Source organism: Hippocampus zosterae, chromosome 20, assembly GCF_025434085.1.
Source record: "Hippocampus zosterae strain Florida chromosome 20, ASM2543408v3, whole genome shotgun sequence".
NCBI classification, from domain to species: Eukaryota; Metazoa; Chordata; class Actinopteri; order Syngnathiformes; family Syngnathidae; genus Hippocampus; species Hippocampus zosterae.
In genome coordinates this window covers 11,004,330-11,022,528 of record NC_067470.1, presented here as the reverse complement: position 1 = coordinate 11,022,528, position 18,199 = coordinate 11,004,330, and the positions used below count along the sequence as shown (strand labels likewise).

The 18,199-nt window shown below is 44.8% G+C and overlaps 2 protein-coding genes and 1 long non-coding RNA gene across 3 annotated transcripts in view; 2 read left to right on the top strand and 1 right to left on the bottom strand.

The window, feature by feature from the left end:
• The window catches only part of LOC127593454 (phospholipid-transporting ATPase ABCA1-like), a 139,214-nt gene that overhangs the window by 51,558 nt on the left and 69,457 nt on the right, over positions 1-18,199 (top strand). Inside the window, exons 4-5 of the mRNA XM_052054912.1 lie at positions 2,711-2,810; positions 15,758-15,832. Of these exons, the coding sequence (XP_051910872.1) occupies positions 2,711-2,810; positions 15,758-15,832 (175 nt within the window). The remainder of the gene's footprint in view (positions 1-2,710; positions 2,811-15,757; positions 15,833-18,199) is intronic.
• Positions 1-18,199, top strand: part of LOC127593083 (uncharacterized) — a 43,618-nt gene that overhangs the window by 21,797 nt on the left and 3,622 nt on the right. The gene's annotated exons all lie outside the window — the stretch shown is intronic.
• LOC127593108 (uncharacterized) lies at positions 10,209-10,683 on the bottom strand. Its single transcript, XR_007960325.1, has 2 exons — positions 10,465-10,683; positions 10,209-10,381 (listed from the first exon to the last, which is right to left on the bottom strand). It is a non-coding gene; the product is annotated as an uncharacterized LOC127593108 (long non-coding RNA).

Sequence of the window (18,199 nt, the reverse complement as noted above, 5' to 3'; positions counted from 1 at the left end):
ACGCAAGTAGGGCAGCCCTGACACTGTGTCGGGGCTGCCCCGCTCAGCGGCTTTGTACGTGTGAACGCTCCACACAATTTGCTGCGGTGCAAAATATATCGCAACAAAATATATCGGTGCAGCGCCGGAGCAAATGTGTGCCGTGTTAACGGCCCTAAATCAAAGACGCCATGCTGCAACGTGAACACGTCTGCTAAGCTAAGCTTGAAAGCAACAAGAAGCTGTAGCAGTCATTAACGAAAAAGAGATTGGCTCTCTTCTCCTGTCCAATGTAAGTCTGCTTCAATTCCAAGCCGCGACTCCCAGTTCCACATCTTTCAGAATCAGAATCAGAATCAGAATCATCTTTTTTGGCCAAGTATGTAGAAGACACAAGGATTTTGTCTCCGGTATAACACGCTACATTAGTATCATCGTAAACAAGGACATGACAAACAGGTATGCCAGGACATTTCGTAATGTAAGTGAACCGTAGTGCGGTGGTACCACCCAGTGACAACTGTGAGACAATGTGCAAAGTATCAAGCAGAGCTAAAGTGAACAGTGGTAGAATGCCATACTATGACAGTTTGTACAGTTGGTGCAGAAAATCATTGAACCATTTTAGAGTGACCAGTAGCAGTATTTGTCGTACAACAGTCAGTGACTGTTTAGGGAGTTAATGGATAGAGGGAAGAAGCTGTTTAAGTGTCTACTGGATTTGGTGCGTATGGATCTGTAGTGCCTGCCTGAGGGGAGTAGCTGGAAAAGGTAGTGGGCAGGGTGCGGGGGATCCAGGAGGATTTTCCGTGCCCTTGTCTTGATTCTTGCAGTGTGTAAGTCCTCAAGAGTGGGTAGGGCGGTACCAATGATTTTTCCGCCGTGCTAACTGTCGTTAGCAGAGCGCTGGTTTTTCAGCCTCTCTGCATAGCTTCTTTTGAGGCCTCTTTCTCTTTCCTGAGTTGCCTGAGTTTGGGAGTAAACCATGGCTTGTTATTGTTGAAGGAGTAGAAGGACTTCGTTGGTACACACATGTCCTCACAGAAACTGATGTATGATGTTACAGTGTCTGTGTATTCATCCAGTGTGCCCGTTGACGTTTCAAAGACGCCCCAATCAGTGCAGTCTAAGCATTCTTGTAGAGCTAGCTTTGCTTCATCTGTCCATTTTTTCACAGTCTTAACAAGCGGTTTAACACATTTGAGTTTCTGTCTGTATGTAGGAGTGCTGCAGTGTGCGTCGAGCTTCGTGACATCAGTGCACCATTCTTCGTTGATACAGAAGCAAATCCCACCACCTTTCGATTTCCCTGATAGCTCCGTGTCGCGGTCGGCTCGGAGAAGGCGGAAGCCGGGTAGATGTAGCGTGGAATCCGGGTGGCGGTCACTGAGCCAGGTTTCAGGCAAGCAGAGCGCAGCAGAACGTGCAAAGGTTTTGTTGGTCTTTGTGAGGAGAAGAAGTTCATCCATCTTGTTTGGCAGAGATTGTAGATTAGCAATGGATTGAAGGGAGCGGGGTTCGAAATCCGCGCTGCCGGAGCTTGACGAGCACGCTGGCTTGCTTCCCCCTCCTCCGGCAGCGTTTTCATGCTCCGTACAGCGCAGCCCCTCCGCTCGCGATTAGCTCCGAAAAACCTTGTGGGTTTTCGTGTGCTGGTGAAAAAAGACCGAGCGCAGACTCCCCAATGCGCAGAGTAAGTAAGCCGCTCAGGGTCGCCAAAAACACTTTCCCAGTTCCACTCCTTTTTTCTCATCGTCGACTCCTCAATCCATGAATTCATTCAGCTGCAGACTGTCCATCAGCACCGACCTTTTTGCTGAACAAAGCGGGGCTGTGAAAATCCTTCCAACTTCAGGCGCAAGACACAAGCGCCCCGGGGATGTCCAGCAGCGACAGCTAAATGGCGGCGACATTCCTCCCAATCAAGAAATCAGTGCTGGTACGCGTGCTGCGGAGAAGGCGCAACCACCAAGCACAGATTCTTCTTCTTTGATGAATGCCATCGCCAAAAATGCTGAAAACGGTCCACATCAGATCCACACGATGTAACAACAACACCATGTAACAAAACAACACAAAAACAACAAAAAACGCAAGGCTCTTGAAGCGCACTTGCCGATGGCTGCTTATCCGGGCGCCATCTTGAAAAAAAAAGATGCCTCAGTCCAATAATTCCTGAGGCGTTTGCTTTGTGACCACAGCCACATCATGTGAATGAATGGGCCTTGGAATGGTGGTGAATAGAGTCTCATCACTCAGTCAGATTCAGTATTTTACTTCATAAGAGAGGCAGACTACATAGGGGCCTCCACGAAAACCTCCACCGTGACCCATTTCCTTTGGTGAACACAACTCGTATGGAAAAGCCCATCAACAACAGCAGCTTGACCAGCTGGTAACACACTGGAATCATCCACGGGCACTCACACATGGCCCAAGGTAGAAATGTCAGCTTCTCACTTTCTGCTTTTCCCTTCAAAGGTTGCCCCAGCGAATCAGGATTTAAACTAACACACATTTCACCTTTTATATGCAATCTGAAAGATGGACACTGAATTGGAGCGCCTTAGCTGAATTTACCCGTGGGAGCATTAAAACATGCCCTTGCACTGTGCAACCGGTTAAAATTTTGATCAGCACACATTGATAAAATTAGAGCATTTGCTAGCATGATGTAAAATGTGGCATTCTATCATAATTGTCTATTTTTTTTTTCTTTTATTTTTTACAGATGATACCACAGGATCATCAACACCGCCCAGGATTCAAGTATTTAGCACCAACATCAGCAATCCCTATTTGAACGAAGTTGGCAACGTTAACAACTCTGTGTAGGTTGACCGATTGCTTCAAGTGTGATTTTCCACATCTTCAACGAGTTCGAAACAAAGGCTCCTAGGCGCCTGTTCACCTTATACAAATCCAAGCATTCACTGATCCATGTATGCGGCATCGAGTCATTGGCTTTCTTGTAGTCAATCCAGGAGCTGATGTTTGGCTCCTCTGGTATCTCTTCCAATGCCCTTCTGTGTTTTGCTCGTGTATTGATCCATGTGTCTACTTAGCTGCAATGATGCCTGACATGAGCTTCCATGTTGTGGAGAGACAGGTTATTGGCCGATAGTTGGATGGGACTATACCCTTTGGGGGATCCTCCATGATCAGAATTGTTCGTCCTTTGGCTAGCCATCCTTTTTGTTGCAGCTCCGAAAAAAAGAGATTTGCGGTGTTGTTGTTTTTTTTAAAAAACACACTCTTTATTAATGGTTTTCACAGTCTCAACAAATACAGTATGTCTTTGTCCGTCTCCGTGCCTTCTCTTCTTCCGTTCGACTCGAGAGGCGTTCATGACCGCCTAAAAAAATTAACTATTCCTTCAATGAAACTACGAAAATTGAAAATAATGTCAAATCAGAATAATCAAGCAAGGAAATCAGAAAATACATTCTATAGCCCCCCCGACCGATTTTATATTTTGATTTCATCATTTGTGAATACATAAAGGAATAAATAACAAACACAACTGATAACTGATCGTTCTGTTGGTGCTACGCTCAAGGAAATGACAATTCACTTTTCAGAGGCGGTCATGAATGCCTCTCGAGTGGAAGGGAAGAAGAGAAGGCATAGAGACGGACAAAGACAGACCTGTATTTGTTGAAAAAAGGAGAGCTGTGGTGTTTTTTAAAATGCAGACTTTATTAATGATTTTCACAGTCTCACAAATACAGCTACTGTACGTCTTTGTCTCCGTGCCTTCTCTTCTTCCCTTCCACTCGAGAGACGTTAATGGCCGCCTCCGAAAAACGTGAATTCAGAATCAGATTTAATCTTTATTGGCCAAGTATGTAGAACACACAAGGAATTTGTCTCCGGTATAAGACGCTGCATTAGTATCATACAATACAATTCATGCTGATTTATAGAGCACTTTTACAACAGAGGCAGCTGTAACAAAGCGCTTAAAAACAGTTAACATAAAGTAAAATAATAAACACAACACATAACATAGAACACGGACAGTCGTGCAGTCCGAACCACTTTTCCCCTCACAAGCTTTATTGTTTAAATCAGTTTGAGACAAAAGAGGACAGAATCAAAGTGTCCTTTCACCAGTGTATCAGAGATGTCATGCTCAAAATATGCACACGTCGGCTACAAGCTACGTTTCAAAGACAAGACAACAAGAAGCTGTAGCATCCATTGACGAAAAAAGAGATTGGTTGACATCTCCTGTCACATGTAAATCCATTCCAATTCCAAGCGGTGACTCTCAGTTCCAGATACGCATCTGCGCCCCGCGCCGATGCTCCTCTCTCCTCATCCTCAACTTCTGCAGCCATCCATCTAGCGCAGAGGTGGGCAAACTACAACCCGTTGGTGTTTTTAATCCGGCCCATCGAAGGTTGGTCCACAATTAAGGTTCGATGTGAATGACTGCATTCATTTCAATTGGACTTGTAATGACAGGCATTTCACCCCCTGGTGGCGCATTGACTTGAAGTTGCAGAACACGGGGAGGGGGGGGATCTTTTCGACCACCTAGGAACTCTGTATCGCTCTACTTCTACTGGTCTGATCACAACGCATCTGCAGCAATGCACAGGCTAAAATAGGTAATCAACAACACTGTTGTCATTTAAAAAAGTATATTAATACAGTACTTTCTTGCTTTTGTTCTGTTGATGTTTGATATGGACTGTCAACACATGCAGTTTTTTTTTTAATGTACCATAGCTCGTGCTGACCTGGCCCTTCTGTCAAATTTTAAAAGTCAATGCGGCCCCCGAGCCAAAGAGTTTGCCCACCCCTGATCCGGCCGCTCTGTCCAACAGCGCCGACATCTCCACTGAACAAAACGGAAAATGAAAAATGCTGCCCATTACAGGCGCAAAATAATCATAATAATAATAATAATACATTTTATTTATAAGCGCCTTTCAAGACACCCAAGGACACTTAACAATAACAAAAAACACAAAACAATACGGGTTGAGCAGCGGCAGCGTTCACTCAACCCGAAGGTCAGAAAGAAACCACAGGGGAGGAAGAGGGGGAGAAAAAAAACACACGCTCGAACTCCCCTCATTTTGAGGATAATTTGAGTGAGGCAAAAAACTCCAGCATAAGCATATGACAGTTACAACAGGTCACAAGACATAAACAATGAAGACGGTGAATCAAGGGAATGTATGAGGGAGGGGGTAGTGGTGGGGGACTAGCTTCCGTGCATATTTTCATCAGGGGAAGGTCGAGATAGCAGATGTTGTTTGGGTAGCAGGCTGCCCAAGAATTTGACGTAGAACTGACGTAGCACCTCCTGTGGCAGGCCATGCTTCCTCAGCAGCCTCAGGAAGTACATCCTGTGCTGGACCCTTTTCAGGATAGAGTTGGTGTTGACTTCCCACTTCATGTCCTTGGAGACTGTGATTCCCAGGAACTTGAAGGTCTCCACGGTTGACACACGGCAGTTGGATTGTGTGAGGGGCAACGGTCGTGGAGGATGTTTCCTGAAGTCCACGATCATCTCTACAGTCTTGAGCATGTTCAGCCCGAGGTTGTGTCGGCTGCACCAGAGCTCCAGCTGCTCCACTTGTTGGCCGTACGCAGACTCGTCGTCGTCTTTGATGAGACCGATGACCGTGGTGTCGTCTGCGAACTTTATGAGTTTGACAGCTGGACTTGTTGAGGTGCGAAGAGTTTGTGTAATAATAATAATAATAATAATAATAATAATAATAATACATGACATTTGTAAGCGCCTTTCACAACACTCAAGGACACTGTATAGCCAAGACCAATGGTAAAACACAGATAAAATAGTAAATAAAGAAAGAAAGATTTAAGGCGCGTAGGCAAGTCTGAAAAGGTGGGTTTTGAGCTGGGTTTTGAATAAGGAAAGAGTCAATATTATGAATGTTGGCAGGAAGTGAGTTCCAGAGTTTGGGGCCAGAGCGACTGAAGGCTCTGCACCCCATTGTACTGAGACGGGCAGAGGGTAGAAAAAGGTGGAGGGAGGATGAGGACCTGAGTGAGCGAGAGGGAATGGAGATTTGAAGAAGATCTGACAGATATGGGGGCGCAAGGTTGTGGATGGCTTTGAATGTATAGAGAAGTAATTTGAAGTTGATTCTAAGTTTGACAGGAAGCCAGTGGAGCTGTCGGAGGATGGGGGTGATATGATGGAAGGAGGGGGTTCTCGTGATGATCCGGGCTGCTGAATTCTGAACAAGTTGAAGTTTATAGAGGAATTTCTGATGGACACCGAAGAGGAGTGAGTTGCAGTAGTCAATACGGGAAGTGACGAGACTGAACAAGAATAGCGGTGGTGTGCGGAGTGAGTGAGGGGCGGAGGCGGTTTATATTGCGACGGTGGAAATGAGCGGACCGGGTAATGTTATTGATGTGGGAGTGAAAGGATAGTGAACTGTCAAGGATGACACCCAGACTCTTCACCTAGGGGGAAGGAGATATAGTGGCATTATCAATTGTGAGGGAGAAACTGTTGGCTTTGTTTAGAGTGGATTTGGTACCGACGAGTAGGAGTTCAGTTTTATTGCTGTTTAGCTTGAGGAAATTGTGGGTGAACCAAGATTTGATTTCTGAGAGACAGTGAGAGAGGGATGAGGGTGGGAGCGAAGCGTCAGGTTTGCTGGAGAGATAGATCTGGGTGTCATCCGCAAAGCAGTGAAAGTGTAAGCCAAATTTTCGGAAAATGTTTCAGAGCGGAAGGAGGTAGACAATGAAGAGGAGCGGACCGAGGACAGAACCCTGGGGAACACCAGAAGAAACGGGGAGGGATTGTGAAGTAAAAGAATCAAGTTGAATGAACTGAGAGCGGCCATTGAGATATGAGTGGAACCAATGTAGAGGGGTGTTGGTGATGCCTATGGTAGAGAGTCTATTGAGGAGGATGGGGTGAGAGATTGTGTCGAAGGCTGCACTCAGGTCAAGGAGGATGAGGATGGAGATAAGGCCAGAGTCTGCTGCCATGAGAAGATCGTTTGTGATTTTTATGAGGGCCATTTCAGTACTGTGACGGGGACGGAAGCCGGACTGGAATTGTTCATAAAGACTATTGTCGGTGAGGTGGGAGTGGAGCTGAGAGGCGACAGTTTTCTCCAGAATTTTCGAGATGAAGGGAAGATGGGAAATGGGGCGTAGGTTATTGAAGTCATTGGGATCTGAACCAGTTTTTTTCAGGATTGGGGTGACAGCTGCAGTTTTGAAGAGCACAGGAACAATTCCAGTCGACAGAGAGGAATGGATAATGGCTGAGATGAATGGAAGCAGAGAGGGTAGGCAGGATTTGACCAGAACTGTGGGGAGGGGATCGAGCTGACAGGAGGAAGTCTTGGATTTAATGATGAGGTCTGAAATTAATGAGAAATGGGGGAGTTCAAAAGAAGAGAACAGTTTGCAAGGGGTGAGAAGGTCAGAGGAGGGGAAAGGTACAGAGGAGCCCAGATGCTGGTGGATTCTGTTGATTTTTTCATTGAAAAAGAGGAGAAGTGCGTTGCAGGTGTCACGAGAGTAAAAGTGAGGTGGTAGGGAGTCAGGAGGTTGAGTGATTCTGTTCCAAGGGGAAAAGAGAGTCTTAGTATTTCCAGCATTGGAGCAGATGAGTCCGGAGTAGTAATGTGATTTTGCTTGAGAGATGGAATCCTTGTAGAGGGATAGTTGAGCTGCATAGATGTCCTTGTGAGCAGTGAGGCCGGTTTTCCTATAAAGTCTCTCAAGCTGCCGGGTTTGGGATTTCAAGGAACGTAGATGAGGGGTGAACCAAGGGGCAGATCGAGTAAAAAGGACAGAGTGGGACTTGACAGGGGCGAGCGTATTGAGGATGCTGGTGAGACCAGAGTTATATTGGAAAACCAAATCATCAGGAGTGGAGTCAATGTCCGGAGTCAGGGTGGTCAGCCATGCAGTGAGAGAGTCAATGTTAATGTCTTTAATATTATGGTAAACAATGGTCCGGGGTGATTTGGCAGTTGAGAGCTGGAGTGTAATGTTGAATGAGATAAGGAAGTGGTCCGTTATTGGAAGTTCGTCAGCAGTACAGTTGGAGGGGGAAATACCAGAGCAGCAGATCAGATCCAGGGTGTGACCTTTGATGTGTGTGGGAAAATTTACAAATTGATCAAAACCAAAACTGTTAATTGAAGAAGTGAAGTCAATGGTGAGAGGAAGAGCAGTGTTGTTCATATGTATATTAAAATCTCCCAGGATTATTACATTTGGTGACAGAGAGGAGAGATGGGTGAGGACAGTAGACACTTCATTTAAAAAGTCGCGGTGGGGTTTGGGGGAGTGGTACAATAATCGTGGGAATGGGTCTGGATATTTGACAGGCAAGGCATTCAAAGGAGGAAAGTGGCGGGAGAGAAACCGGAAGTACTTTCCACTTCTCGCGGTCTACTATCGCGAGACCCCTACCGCAACCAGAATCGCGGGGCTTGGAAATCCCGGGAGAGTGGAATCGTTCAACTGTGAGAAGTCCCCTGGAGTTTTCCAGGTTTCATTTAAGCAAAGAATGTCAAGCTTACGGTCCGTAAGGATATCTTGAATGAGATTACCCTTCCCAGTAAGCGAATGGATGTTAAGTAGCCCAAAGTTGATGTCGGCAGTCTCGCTGCTGCGGGGGCCGTTAACCGACCTAGCCAAGCCGGCTAACGCACGATGGTCGATGGATCGGCCGGCGTTTCTGGATGGCCGACGGGAGGAAGACCAGAAGGAGGTGATCGTGTTGGATCGGTTGAGGCAGAAGCCCCAGCGAGACCCATGATGAATATATTTCCGGGAAGGAAAGCGAACGACGTCCCGGAGCCGGTGTAGAGCAGGAGGAGGGCCCAGCCATTGGAAGCGGAGCCGAAGGAGCTCGGCCACCGAGTACTGGAGCAGACCCTTGACAGGTCGATGGAGGAGCGACAGGTTAACAGGTAGGACGCTGAGACGCCGGGACGAAGCAGTCGAAGATAGTTGAGAGTGCGAGGCAGGCGTGAATGGGGGCTGGGTGGAATGACTGTGAGATGATGATAGTGATTACATGCGAAACAGTAAAACAATCGAGCGTAAAAACACCGTAAAAACACCGTAAAACACAAATGTTTGTGGGAGAGCAGAGGCAGCCAAAACGCGCCAGCGTTCACTCTACCCGCAAGTCCCAGAATGCAACAGCACAGGTGAGCAGCTGTGCAAAATCTGTGGCAAAAATGTAGCCATGTGTAGAGAGAGAAGAGCAGTGGAGACAGGACACATCCCTGTGGGGCTCCAGTGCTAGCGGTTTGTGTTGATGATGTTCTTCCCAGTCTCACCTGTTGTGTCCATCCCGTCAGGAAGCTGAGGATCCACTGGCAGATCGCAGGGGACACACCGAGCTGGAGAAGTTTGGGGGTGAGGAGTTCCGGGATGATGGTGTTGAATGCAGAGCTGAAATCCACAAACAGGATCCTTGCGTAGGTCCCTGTGCTGTCGAGGTGCTCGAGGATGTAGTGCAGACCTATGTTGACTGCATCCTCCACAGACCTGTTTGCCCGGTAGGCAAACAGGGTGCAGCAGGGGTCCGGTGACATTCTTTAGGTGGTTTAGCACAAGGCGTTCAAAGGACTTCATGACCACAGACGTCAGAGCGACAGGCCTTCGTCGTTCAGTTCCGATGTTGCCGATTTCTTGGTAACTGGGATGATGGTAGACGGTTTGAAGCAGGATGGGACCTCACACAGCTCCAGGGATCTGTTGAAGATTTGTGTGAAGACCAGAGCCAGCTGGTCAGCGCAGACTTTCAGGCAGTTTAGTTTGTGATTGCTTTCAGGTCATTCCAGACAGATGCAGAGTCATTCGCGGAGAACTGTTTTTTCAGCCTCTCTGCATAGCTTCTCTTATGTTAATTTCCTTTGTCAATTGGTTTCGGGCGCGTTTGTACAGTGCCCGATCTCCACTTCTAAATGCGGCCTCTTTCTCTTTCCTGAGTTGCCCGAGTTTGGGAGTAAACCATGGCTTGTTATTGTTGAAGGAGCGTAAGGACTTCGTTGGTACACACATGTCCTCACAGAAACTGATGTATGATGTGACAGTGTCTGTGTATTCATCCAGTGTGCCCGTTGAAGTTTCAAAGACGCCCCAATCAGTGCAGTCTAAGCATTCTTGTAGAGCTAGCTTTGCTTCATCTGTCCATTTTTTCACAGTCTTAACAACCGGTTTAACACATTTGAGTTTCTGTATGTACTGTAGGTATTAAGTGTATTCAATTGTGGTCAGAAAGACCCAATGCTGCGCGGGCGATCGATCAGTATGAATTGAAATGAGCAAAAAGGACGAGATTTTACCTTAGTGAAAAGGCCGTGATGGCGGTCGGATTTCGGCGGCCTGATCCTCTCATCTTCGACAGCAATGTCGCTGAAAACTTGCGTAAGTTCGAGCAAGAATATAATATATTCATAGCCGCAGCACACAGTTACAAAAATGTTAAAACAAAGGCCTACATACTCCTCAATCTGGCGGGACCGGAGGCCATTGAAAGAGAGAGATCGTTCACATACGCCCCAGCAGTTGTGTCAGACCAAGGCGTGGAAATAACCACAGCGGAGTCACGGGAAGATCCGACATGTTTGAAAAGGAAGTTCAAAGAAATATGCAACCCAGAAACAAATATCATAATGGAGAGGCACAGTTTCAACGTGAGACAACAAAAGCCAAGAGAAACGATTGAAGCTTATGTGACTACATTACGCAACAGGGCAAAAACGTGTAATTTTGGAGCATTGCAAGATGAGCTAATCCGAGACCGATTAGTGTGTGGAATTAACAATGATAGCATCAGACGTTCACTTCTCAAAGAAACTGAGCTGACACTTGCCAAAGCAGTGCGCATTTGTCAAATAAACCAGCTCACTGACCAACATAGCAAAGTGGTAGCTGCTCCAAAACACGTGGCATCAACAAGTGTGGACACTGTACAAATAAAGCGTAGACACATTTAAAAAGACTCAAAACTTCAAAAGAAACAAGGCAAAATGGCGACTGAAATCTCAATTGCAGAAATTGCGGTGGTTCACACGCAGCCAAACGTGACCTGTGCCCAGCTTTTGGACAACAATGTCACACATGCAAGAAGCCAAATCACTTCAAGAGCCAGTGCAGGTAAATCAAATATCAACTGATGATTCGGACGGTGACGAAACATTCACTGTCGAGCACCTAACACTGGAGGGCAAGAATAGTCACAAGAAAGAAGGCTATTGTTCTGTTGCAGTCGGAGAGAAGATGCTAAAGCTCAAAGTGGACACGTGTGCGAAGTGTAACGTGATTTCTCTGAACACCTGCAAGGACATGTTTCAGCGTGAGAAAATACAGCCACAAGACAAACAGATCAATCTAATCGCTTTTGGAGGAACAAAGATCAAGTCTGCAGGCACGATTACTCTCAAATGCAAATTAGGAGAAAAGAGCTATGACCTAATTTTCCAAGCTGTGAAACAAAATGTGCAGTCTACCGTGGGACTCAAGGACAGCGTGAATATGAAACTATTTAGTTTCAGCAAAGATGTTTTTCACATTGATGCGATTCCAAATGAAAGCTTTGAGGAGAAAGTATTTAAAGAGTACAAAGATCTATTCAAAGATGAGCTTGGGGAATTACCAGTGACCTACTCGATGAAGCTCACATCTGATGCAGTTCCAGTCATCAACTCCCCACGACGCGTTCCAGTGCCAATGCAACAAAAGGTGAAAAGTGAACTCTAAAGAATGCAAAAACTTGGTGTGATCGAACCAGTTGACGTACCTACTGATTGGGTGTCGAACATGGTAGCCACTCATAAAAAAGAGGTTGACGATGTGCGTCTATGCATCGACCCGAGGGAGTTAAACAAGTCGTTAATGAGACCACACCATCCCATGCGTACAGTTGAAGAGGTTGCAGCACAAATGCCCGAGGCAACCGTATTTTCTGTTCTGGACGCGAAGAGTTCATTTTGGCAAATAAAGCTAGATCATGCCTCGTCCCTGCTCACAACATTTGCCACACCTTTTGGTAGATTCAAATTTTTGAGAATGCCATTTGGGATTAACACAGCTTCCGAAGTTTTTCAAAAGGCTATGGAATAAATCTTTACAGGTTATCCATGTGCAGTGATTATCGATGATATCCTTGTCGGAGGAAAAGGGATTGAAGAGCATGACCGCAACCTCAGGAAAGTCCGAGATCGTGCAAGACAAGTCAAACTCAGGCTAAATCCCAAGAAATGCAAATTCAGATGCGGTGGGTGATGTTGGACATGTTTTCACAGACAAAGGACTGAAAGCTGACCCATCGAAAATTGTGGCGATCAAAGACATGCCCCCACCTGAAGACAAGGCTTCTCTCGAGCGGTACCTAGGAATGATTAACTATCTAAGGAAGTTAATTCCAAACTTGAGTGAACTGTCACCGCCACTGCGCCAGCTGCTTCACAAAGACATTGTATGGAGCTGGACGCATCATCAACAAGAGGCGTTCATCAGAATCAAAGCATGCATCACAAGCCCACCAGTGCTTCAGTACTATGACATAAAGAAGGCCTCTGACAGTGACCCTCACCTACGATGCATCTCAGTACGGCCTGGGAGCTGCATGCCTACAAGATGACAACCAGTTGCCTATGCATCACGAACTTTGACAGAGACGGAGAAGAAGTATGCGCAGATCGAGAAAGAGCTTCTCGCTGTTGTGTTTGCGTGTTACAAGTTCTATGATTACATCTACGGAAAACCAGTGTTGATTGAAACCGACCACCAACCATTGGTCACCATACTCAACAAGCCCTTTCACACGATCCCAGCGCGATTGCAAAGAATGATGCTCAGACTACAGAAGTTCAACCTAACACTCGTTTACAAGAAGGGTAAACATCTCTACATTGCGGACACACTTTCTCGCACACCAAGGCTGAACACTCCCCCATCAAAAGGGGAGCAGCGCGATTTTGAAGTCATGACGCTCCAACTTATTTCACCCAAACGTCGACAAGAGCTGGCAGGACACACAAAGACCGACCCAGTTCTTCAGACACTGACGCGCTACATCCTACAAGGTTGGCCCACACGGGTAAGCTGTGTACCTCAAGCGATCAAACCATTCTTTGGCTTTCGAGAAGAACTGACTGTTGAAAACGAGATTGTTATGAAAAATAACAGCCGTTGTTCCAGCTGTTCTACAGGAAGTGTACTTGCAGGGACTACACAAAGGACATCCAGGCATGGAGTCTACGAGAAGAAGTGCGAGAGACACTGTTTTCTGGCTCACAATCAACTCTGACATAAAGGACCAAGTAAAGTCATGCAGTGTTTGCAACAGCCTCAAGCCTCACCAACAAAAGCAACCACTGAAACTTCACAAAGTTCCAGATCTACCATGGTCCACCACAGCTACAGACCTATTCGAATGGGACAACAACAACTACCTCGTACTCGTGGATTCCTACTCCGGATGTTTCGAAGTGGACAAACTGGAAAACATGACATCGATGTGTGTCATCAAGAAACTCAAACGCCAGTTTGCAGTGCACGGAATACCTCAGAAACTATATTCTGACAATGGGACTCAGTTCATCAGTCAAAGCTTTCGTGATTTTTCTGTGTCATGGGAGTTTGAACACGTTACGAGCAGCCCTGAATTCCCTCAGTCACTGGTCTCAGCGAGAGAGCTGTTCGTAGTGCGAAAAGACTACTGGAAACAACAAGGAGAGATGGAACCGATTTCTACCTAAATCTATTATATCTGCGAAATACACCCAGAAACAGTATCCTTGGATCTCCAGCTCAGAGACTGTTTTCAAGAAGAACACGGTCAACTTTACCTGTCTGCAAGAAGTTACTCAAGCCAAACCCAATAGCCACCAAAACTGTCAAGGCTCATCTCACAAAGAAGCGCAAAGCTCAAAAACAGTATTATGACAAGACCAGCAAGCCACTAACTCCATTGAAGACAAACCAAGTAGTGAGACTTCAAACACAAAAAGGACATGACAAAATCGCTGTTGTACGTCAAGTTTGCAACAAGCCTCGTTCATACACGGTCGAGTCAGATAGAAAGCAATACAGACGTACAAGAAGTGGCAGAGTATCAAAACCGAATCGTAAATATTTTGAGTGAGATTCTTTTTCTGTTCCTGCAACTGTTGCTAATTTGAATCAGCCACTTATTAGCCTTCATGTGTGTTTAAAAATAAATAAATAAATAAAAAAGATTTAAAAGGAGGGATGTAGATCTGTTTATTATTTTGTATAAGTTCCCAATTACTTAGCCATTCTAACCGCCACCCATCCACAAGGTGTCGCGAGAGCTCTGGGGTTGATTGGCAACACGAGGAAGCCTGTAACACGTTCTTGGTGCTGCTGAGTAAAAAAACACTTTCAAGCTCATAAGGACTGGTCTCTTCATATCAAAACTACAGTGGGGGACTAGCTTCCATGCGTACTTTCAGTAGGGAAGGTCGAGATAGCAGATGTTGTTTTGGTAGCAGGCTGCCCAACGATTTAAGACAACCTTGAGTCCGTGGCTTTTGTCTCTTAAGTGACGTCGATCAGCCAAATCTGCGATTTCTTTCACACAGTCTGAGTCTGAGTGTTGGACATCTGCACTATGCCATCCTTAGACGGCAGCCTCTTCACTTCCAATAGAGCCGCTCCTGTCGGTTGAATTATGCGATAGATCAGGAAACTGCTAACACCAAACAGCAGCATACCTGTTATCAGAAGGCTGATCATGTAGATGTCATCCATATCCTCAACGGATAGTGTTGACAGGCACACCATTCTCTGCTTCCTCCAGGGATCTAGGTTGTACCCAGCAGCAAAAGCCCCTGAGGGGCAAGTAGGCTCCCCACTGCCTGCTCTTCTCGTCGAAAACATTTTGTCGATGGCATAGAGAGACCAGCCTACCAATTCCATGTTCGTTTTTAGGATGAAAATTCGACAGGAGGTTCGGAAAAGTCAGACAAAGACAGCACGTGGACTGAGTGGCGAGCATGGGAAGGGTGGAGGTGGGGGACAAGAGCGGAAAGCAAAAGCGTCCGCCTTCGTCGAGAGCCAAGCAAGAACCGAGGAAATCACAAAATAAATTCTATATCCCACCCCTACAGAATTTATTATGTGATTTCCTCGCTTGATTTTCTCTTTGATTGCATAATTTTCAATGTTCGTAGATTCATTGACGTAATAGTTAATTTACTTCTTTTTTCAGAGGCGGTCACGAATGCCTCTCGAGCTGAACGGACACCTTTCGAGTTGAACGGAAGGAGTGTGGCTTCTCCTAGTGGAGGCATTGTAGATTGCCCCCAATGTATGAACTTTTTTTTTTATAATAGCCATTCGTTGGAGGTGCGCCTCTTATACAGTGCACCTTTTTCTTGCGGAAAATACGGTATATAAAAATAAATGAACAAATAAGTCCTTACAGCATTGACTCGAGGAGCAGTCAGGTTTTTCTTGTAAGACTCAATGTCTTGTTGTCTACACAGATGAAAAAACCAGCATCTTCCCAGCATTTGCTTTCCAGTTCTGGAATTTTCATGCATACACTAGTCCTGTGTACATTTTCAAACATGTACAGCACATTTACAACACAAATCTCTGTATTCATTTTACAGGGTTCTTTAACAATATTGTCACAAATGTTTATTTATGTATTTTTGTGACGTTTTGTATTTCCCCCCAAACGGTGTGTGGCAAAAAAAGTTATTTCAATTCCTGTGCATGCTCACTGCTTTTGTTGTTGTTTCTTTGATATCTTTTTCTACAGGCTTTGGGGTTATAATCCAGGAACTGACACTGAATCTGACACTGAAGATAGGCAGCCACAGGAGATGCCCATGAGGTAAGTCATGTAGTCAAAGTACAGTATGATGCAATTTGAACACAATCTTGCATTTGTTTTGAGTTGAAAAGCTCATATATATCAACCAGCATCTGCCACAACAGTATGACAGTCTAACTGCGTCTAAATAATACCTTTGCAGGTGTAACATGGATAAAATTGTTGTTACCACTCTGTTAATGAAAAAAATAAACTAAAAGAAAGAAATATGAGTATTCAAGCAATCGTAATGAAAATGAACCAATAAGATCAGTCTTTGCTTTAATTCATAGAGCACCTTAAAACAACCATTGTATACAATGTTCTGTAAATTGAGAAAAAGACTTCATACATCAATAAACAATAAAACTGATTAATAATTAAGACAATAAAAATCACAAAAACAGTAAAACTAAAATCAAGTTCTTTGCTGAGTCAAATCCAAAGAATAAAAATGAGTTAAGATGCGTTTTAAAGATGGGTTGTGAGGAGGTTTGTTTAACGTTTAGCGAGAGGTTATTCCAAAGAGGAAATAAAAAGGGCTCTATCCTCTCTGAGCCTGCGCGTCGTTCTCAGTACCACTAAAAGTGTCTGGTCTGCAGAACTGAGGCACCAGGCAGCTGCGTAGGGGTGGAATAGAGAGGGCCACAGGGCCATTTAAAGATTGAAAAGCAAACAATATATTCTTAAATCGCTTGTGATGTAGTGGTACACTTGCCTGACTTGTGTAGTGCTGGCAGTGTGTGATCTCTTCCCACTCAGTGACCGTGTGGATTTGGCTGTGAATGCATGTTTATCTCTATTTGTGCTGCGATTGACTGACAACCAGTCCAGTCTGGAGTCTGTCTTCCACCTGAAGTCAGCTGGGGTAGGCTAACCCTGTTCAGGATAAGCCATTTGAAATTTAATGAATGAAAATTAATGAATTAATGATCATAGAATTTTAAGAATAAGTCTAAAATTTACAGGGAGCCCCTGAAGGGATACCAATGTAGGAGTTATGTGCTTTCTCTTACGAGTTTCGGTCAGGAGGCAAGCAGAAGCCTTTTGGACCAAAGAAAGATGCTTGGTGGAAGACTGATGGACTCCAAAATAAAGTGCATTACATGTATCCAGCCAAGATGTGACAAAGCCGCGAAGAACTGTTTTAAAGTGCGATTGATAAAGGAGAGGCTTTCGCTGGCTTCCGAAGATGAAAACAGCAAAGTTTAACAACAGCACCAATTTGCCAGTCCAATTTAAAATCACGGTCCAGTTTAAGACCGAAGTTGGAGACGATTAGCTTTAGATCAAGAGTCAGGAGTCCCACGTCAGCAGGACCAAACACCATCACATTTGTTTGTGATACATTTATGAAAAAGTATAGTTTTTATTTATTTATTTATTTTTGTGCAGCAGGACATATATCTATCAGTCATCTGCTGAGCGGTGGAAGCAGATACCATATTTTCTGAGGATTAAACTCAAAGGGTGCCGATACAATTAAAACAGCAGAGGCCCCAAAATTTGGAACACCATGTGAAAATCGGGGAGTCTAGGATTCAGAACAACCAAGTCAAACATAAAAAGTTCTGTCAAGCTAAACAGGGTCATAACAACACAAGAGCGCCACCAAACGAGCCAATAGAAGACGGATCCCCCTTATCAAATGCTGCATTTATATATAACCAAACAAGACACACACAGTCTGCAGTTTCATTTGCCAGGAGGATGTCATTAAAAACTCGGCTGACTCTGTGCTATGCATCATCTTAAAGCTATGCATCATCTTAAAACCTGACTGCAAGACCCCCATGACGTTAAGGTTATCAAGGAAATATATTTTAACTGCATGTGCACCACTTTTTCTGGTATCTTTTAAATAAAAGGCAGCTTGAACTGGGTCTAAAATTTGACAGTACATTTTGATCATTTCAGGTTTCTTGATCAAGTGTCGACCCACAGCACGTTTAAATTGTGGGGAGACTACACCAGAAAATAGGCTGCTGTTGATAATGGCCAAGACCAATACTCAGGAGAACCGCCTTAAAGAAATGCAGATGAACAGAGTCATAATTGAAGCCACTGGGCTTAGTCTGGAGAACCACATCCTCTAAAAATGTCTGGGGAAACACCTTAAAAAGAACTTAACACTGTCACGGTAGATGGACGGAGGGAGTAAATGAGATGTAGCTGTTTAAACATTATCAATGAAAAACTGCAGGAATCTATTGCATAATAGACTCAGGGGTATAAATACAGAATTAATAGTTTTGAATAGTAAACGGTCTTATGACAGTTAGCCTAAATTAGGTTTGATTAGTGCTGCCAACAGATTAAAAAAATGAGATTAATTATGATCTGCAATTAATTGATCTAATTAATCTTGATTTTAATATCATCTAAAAA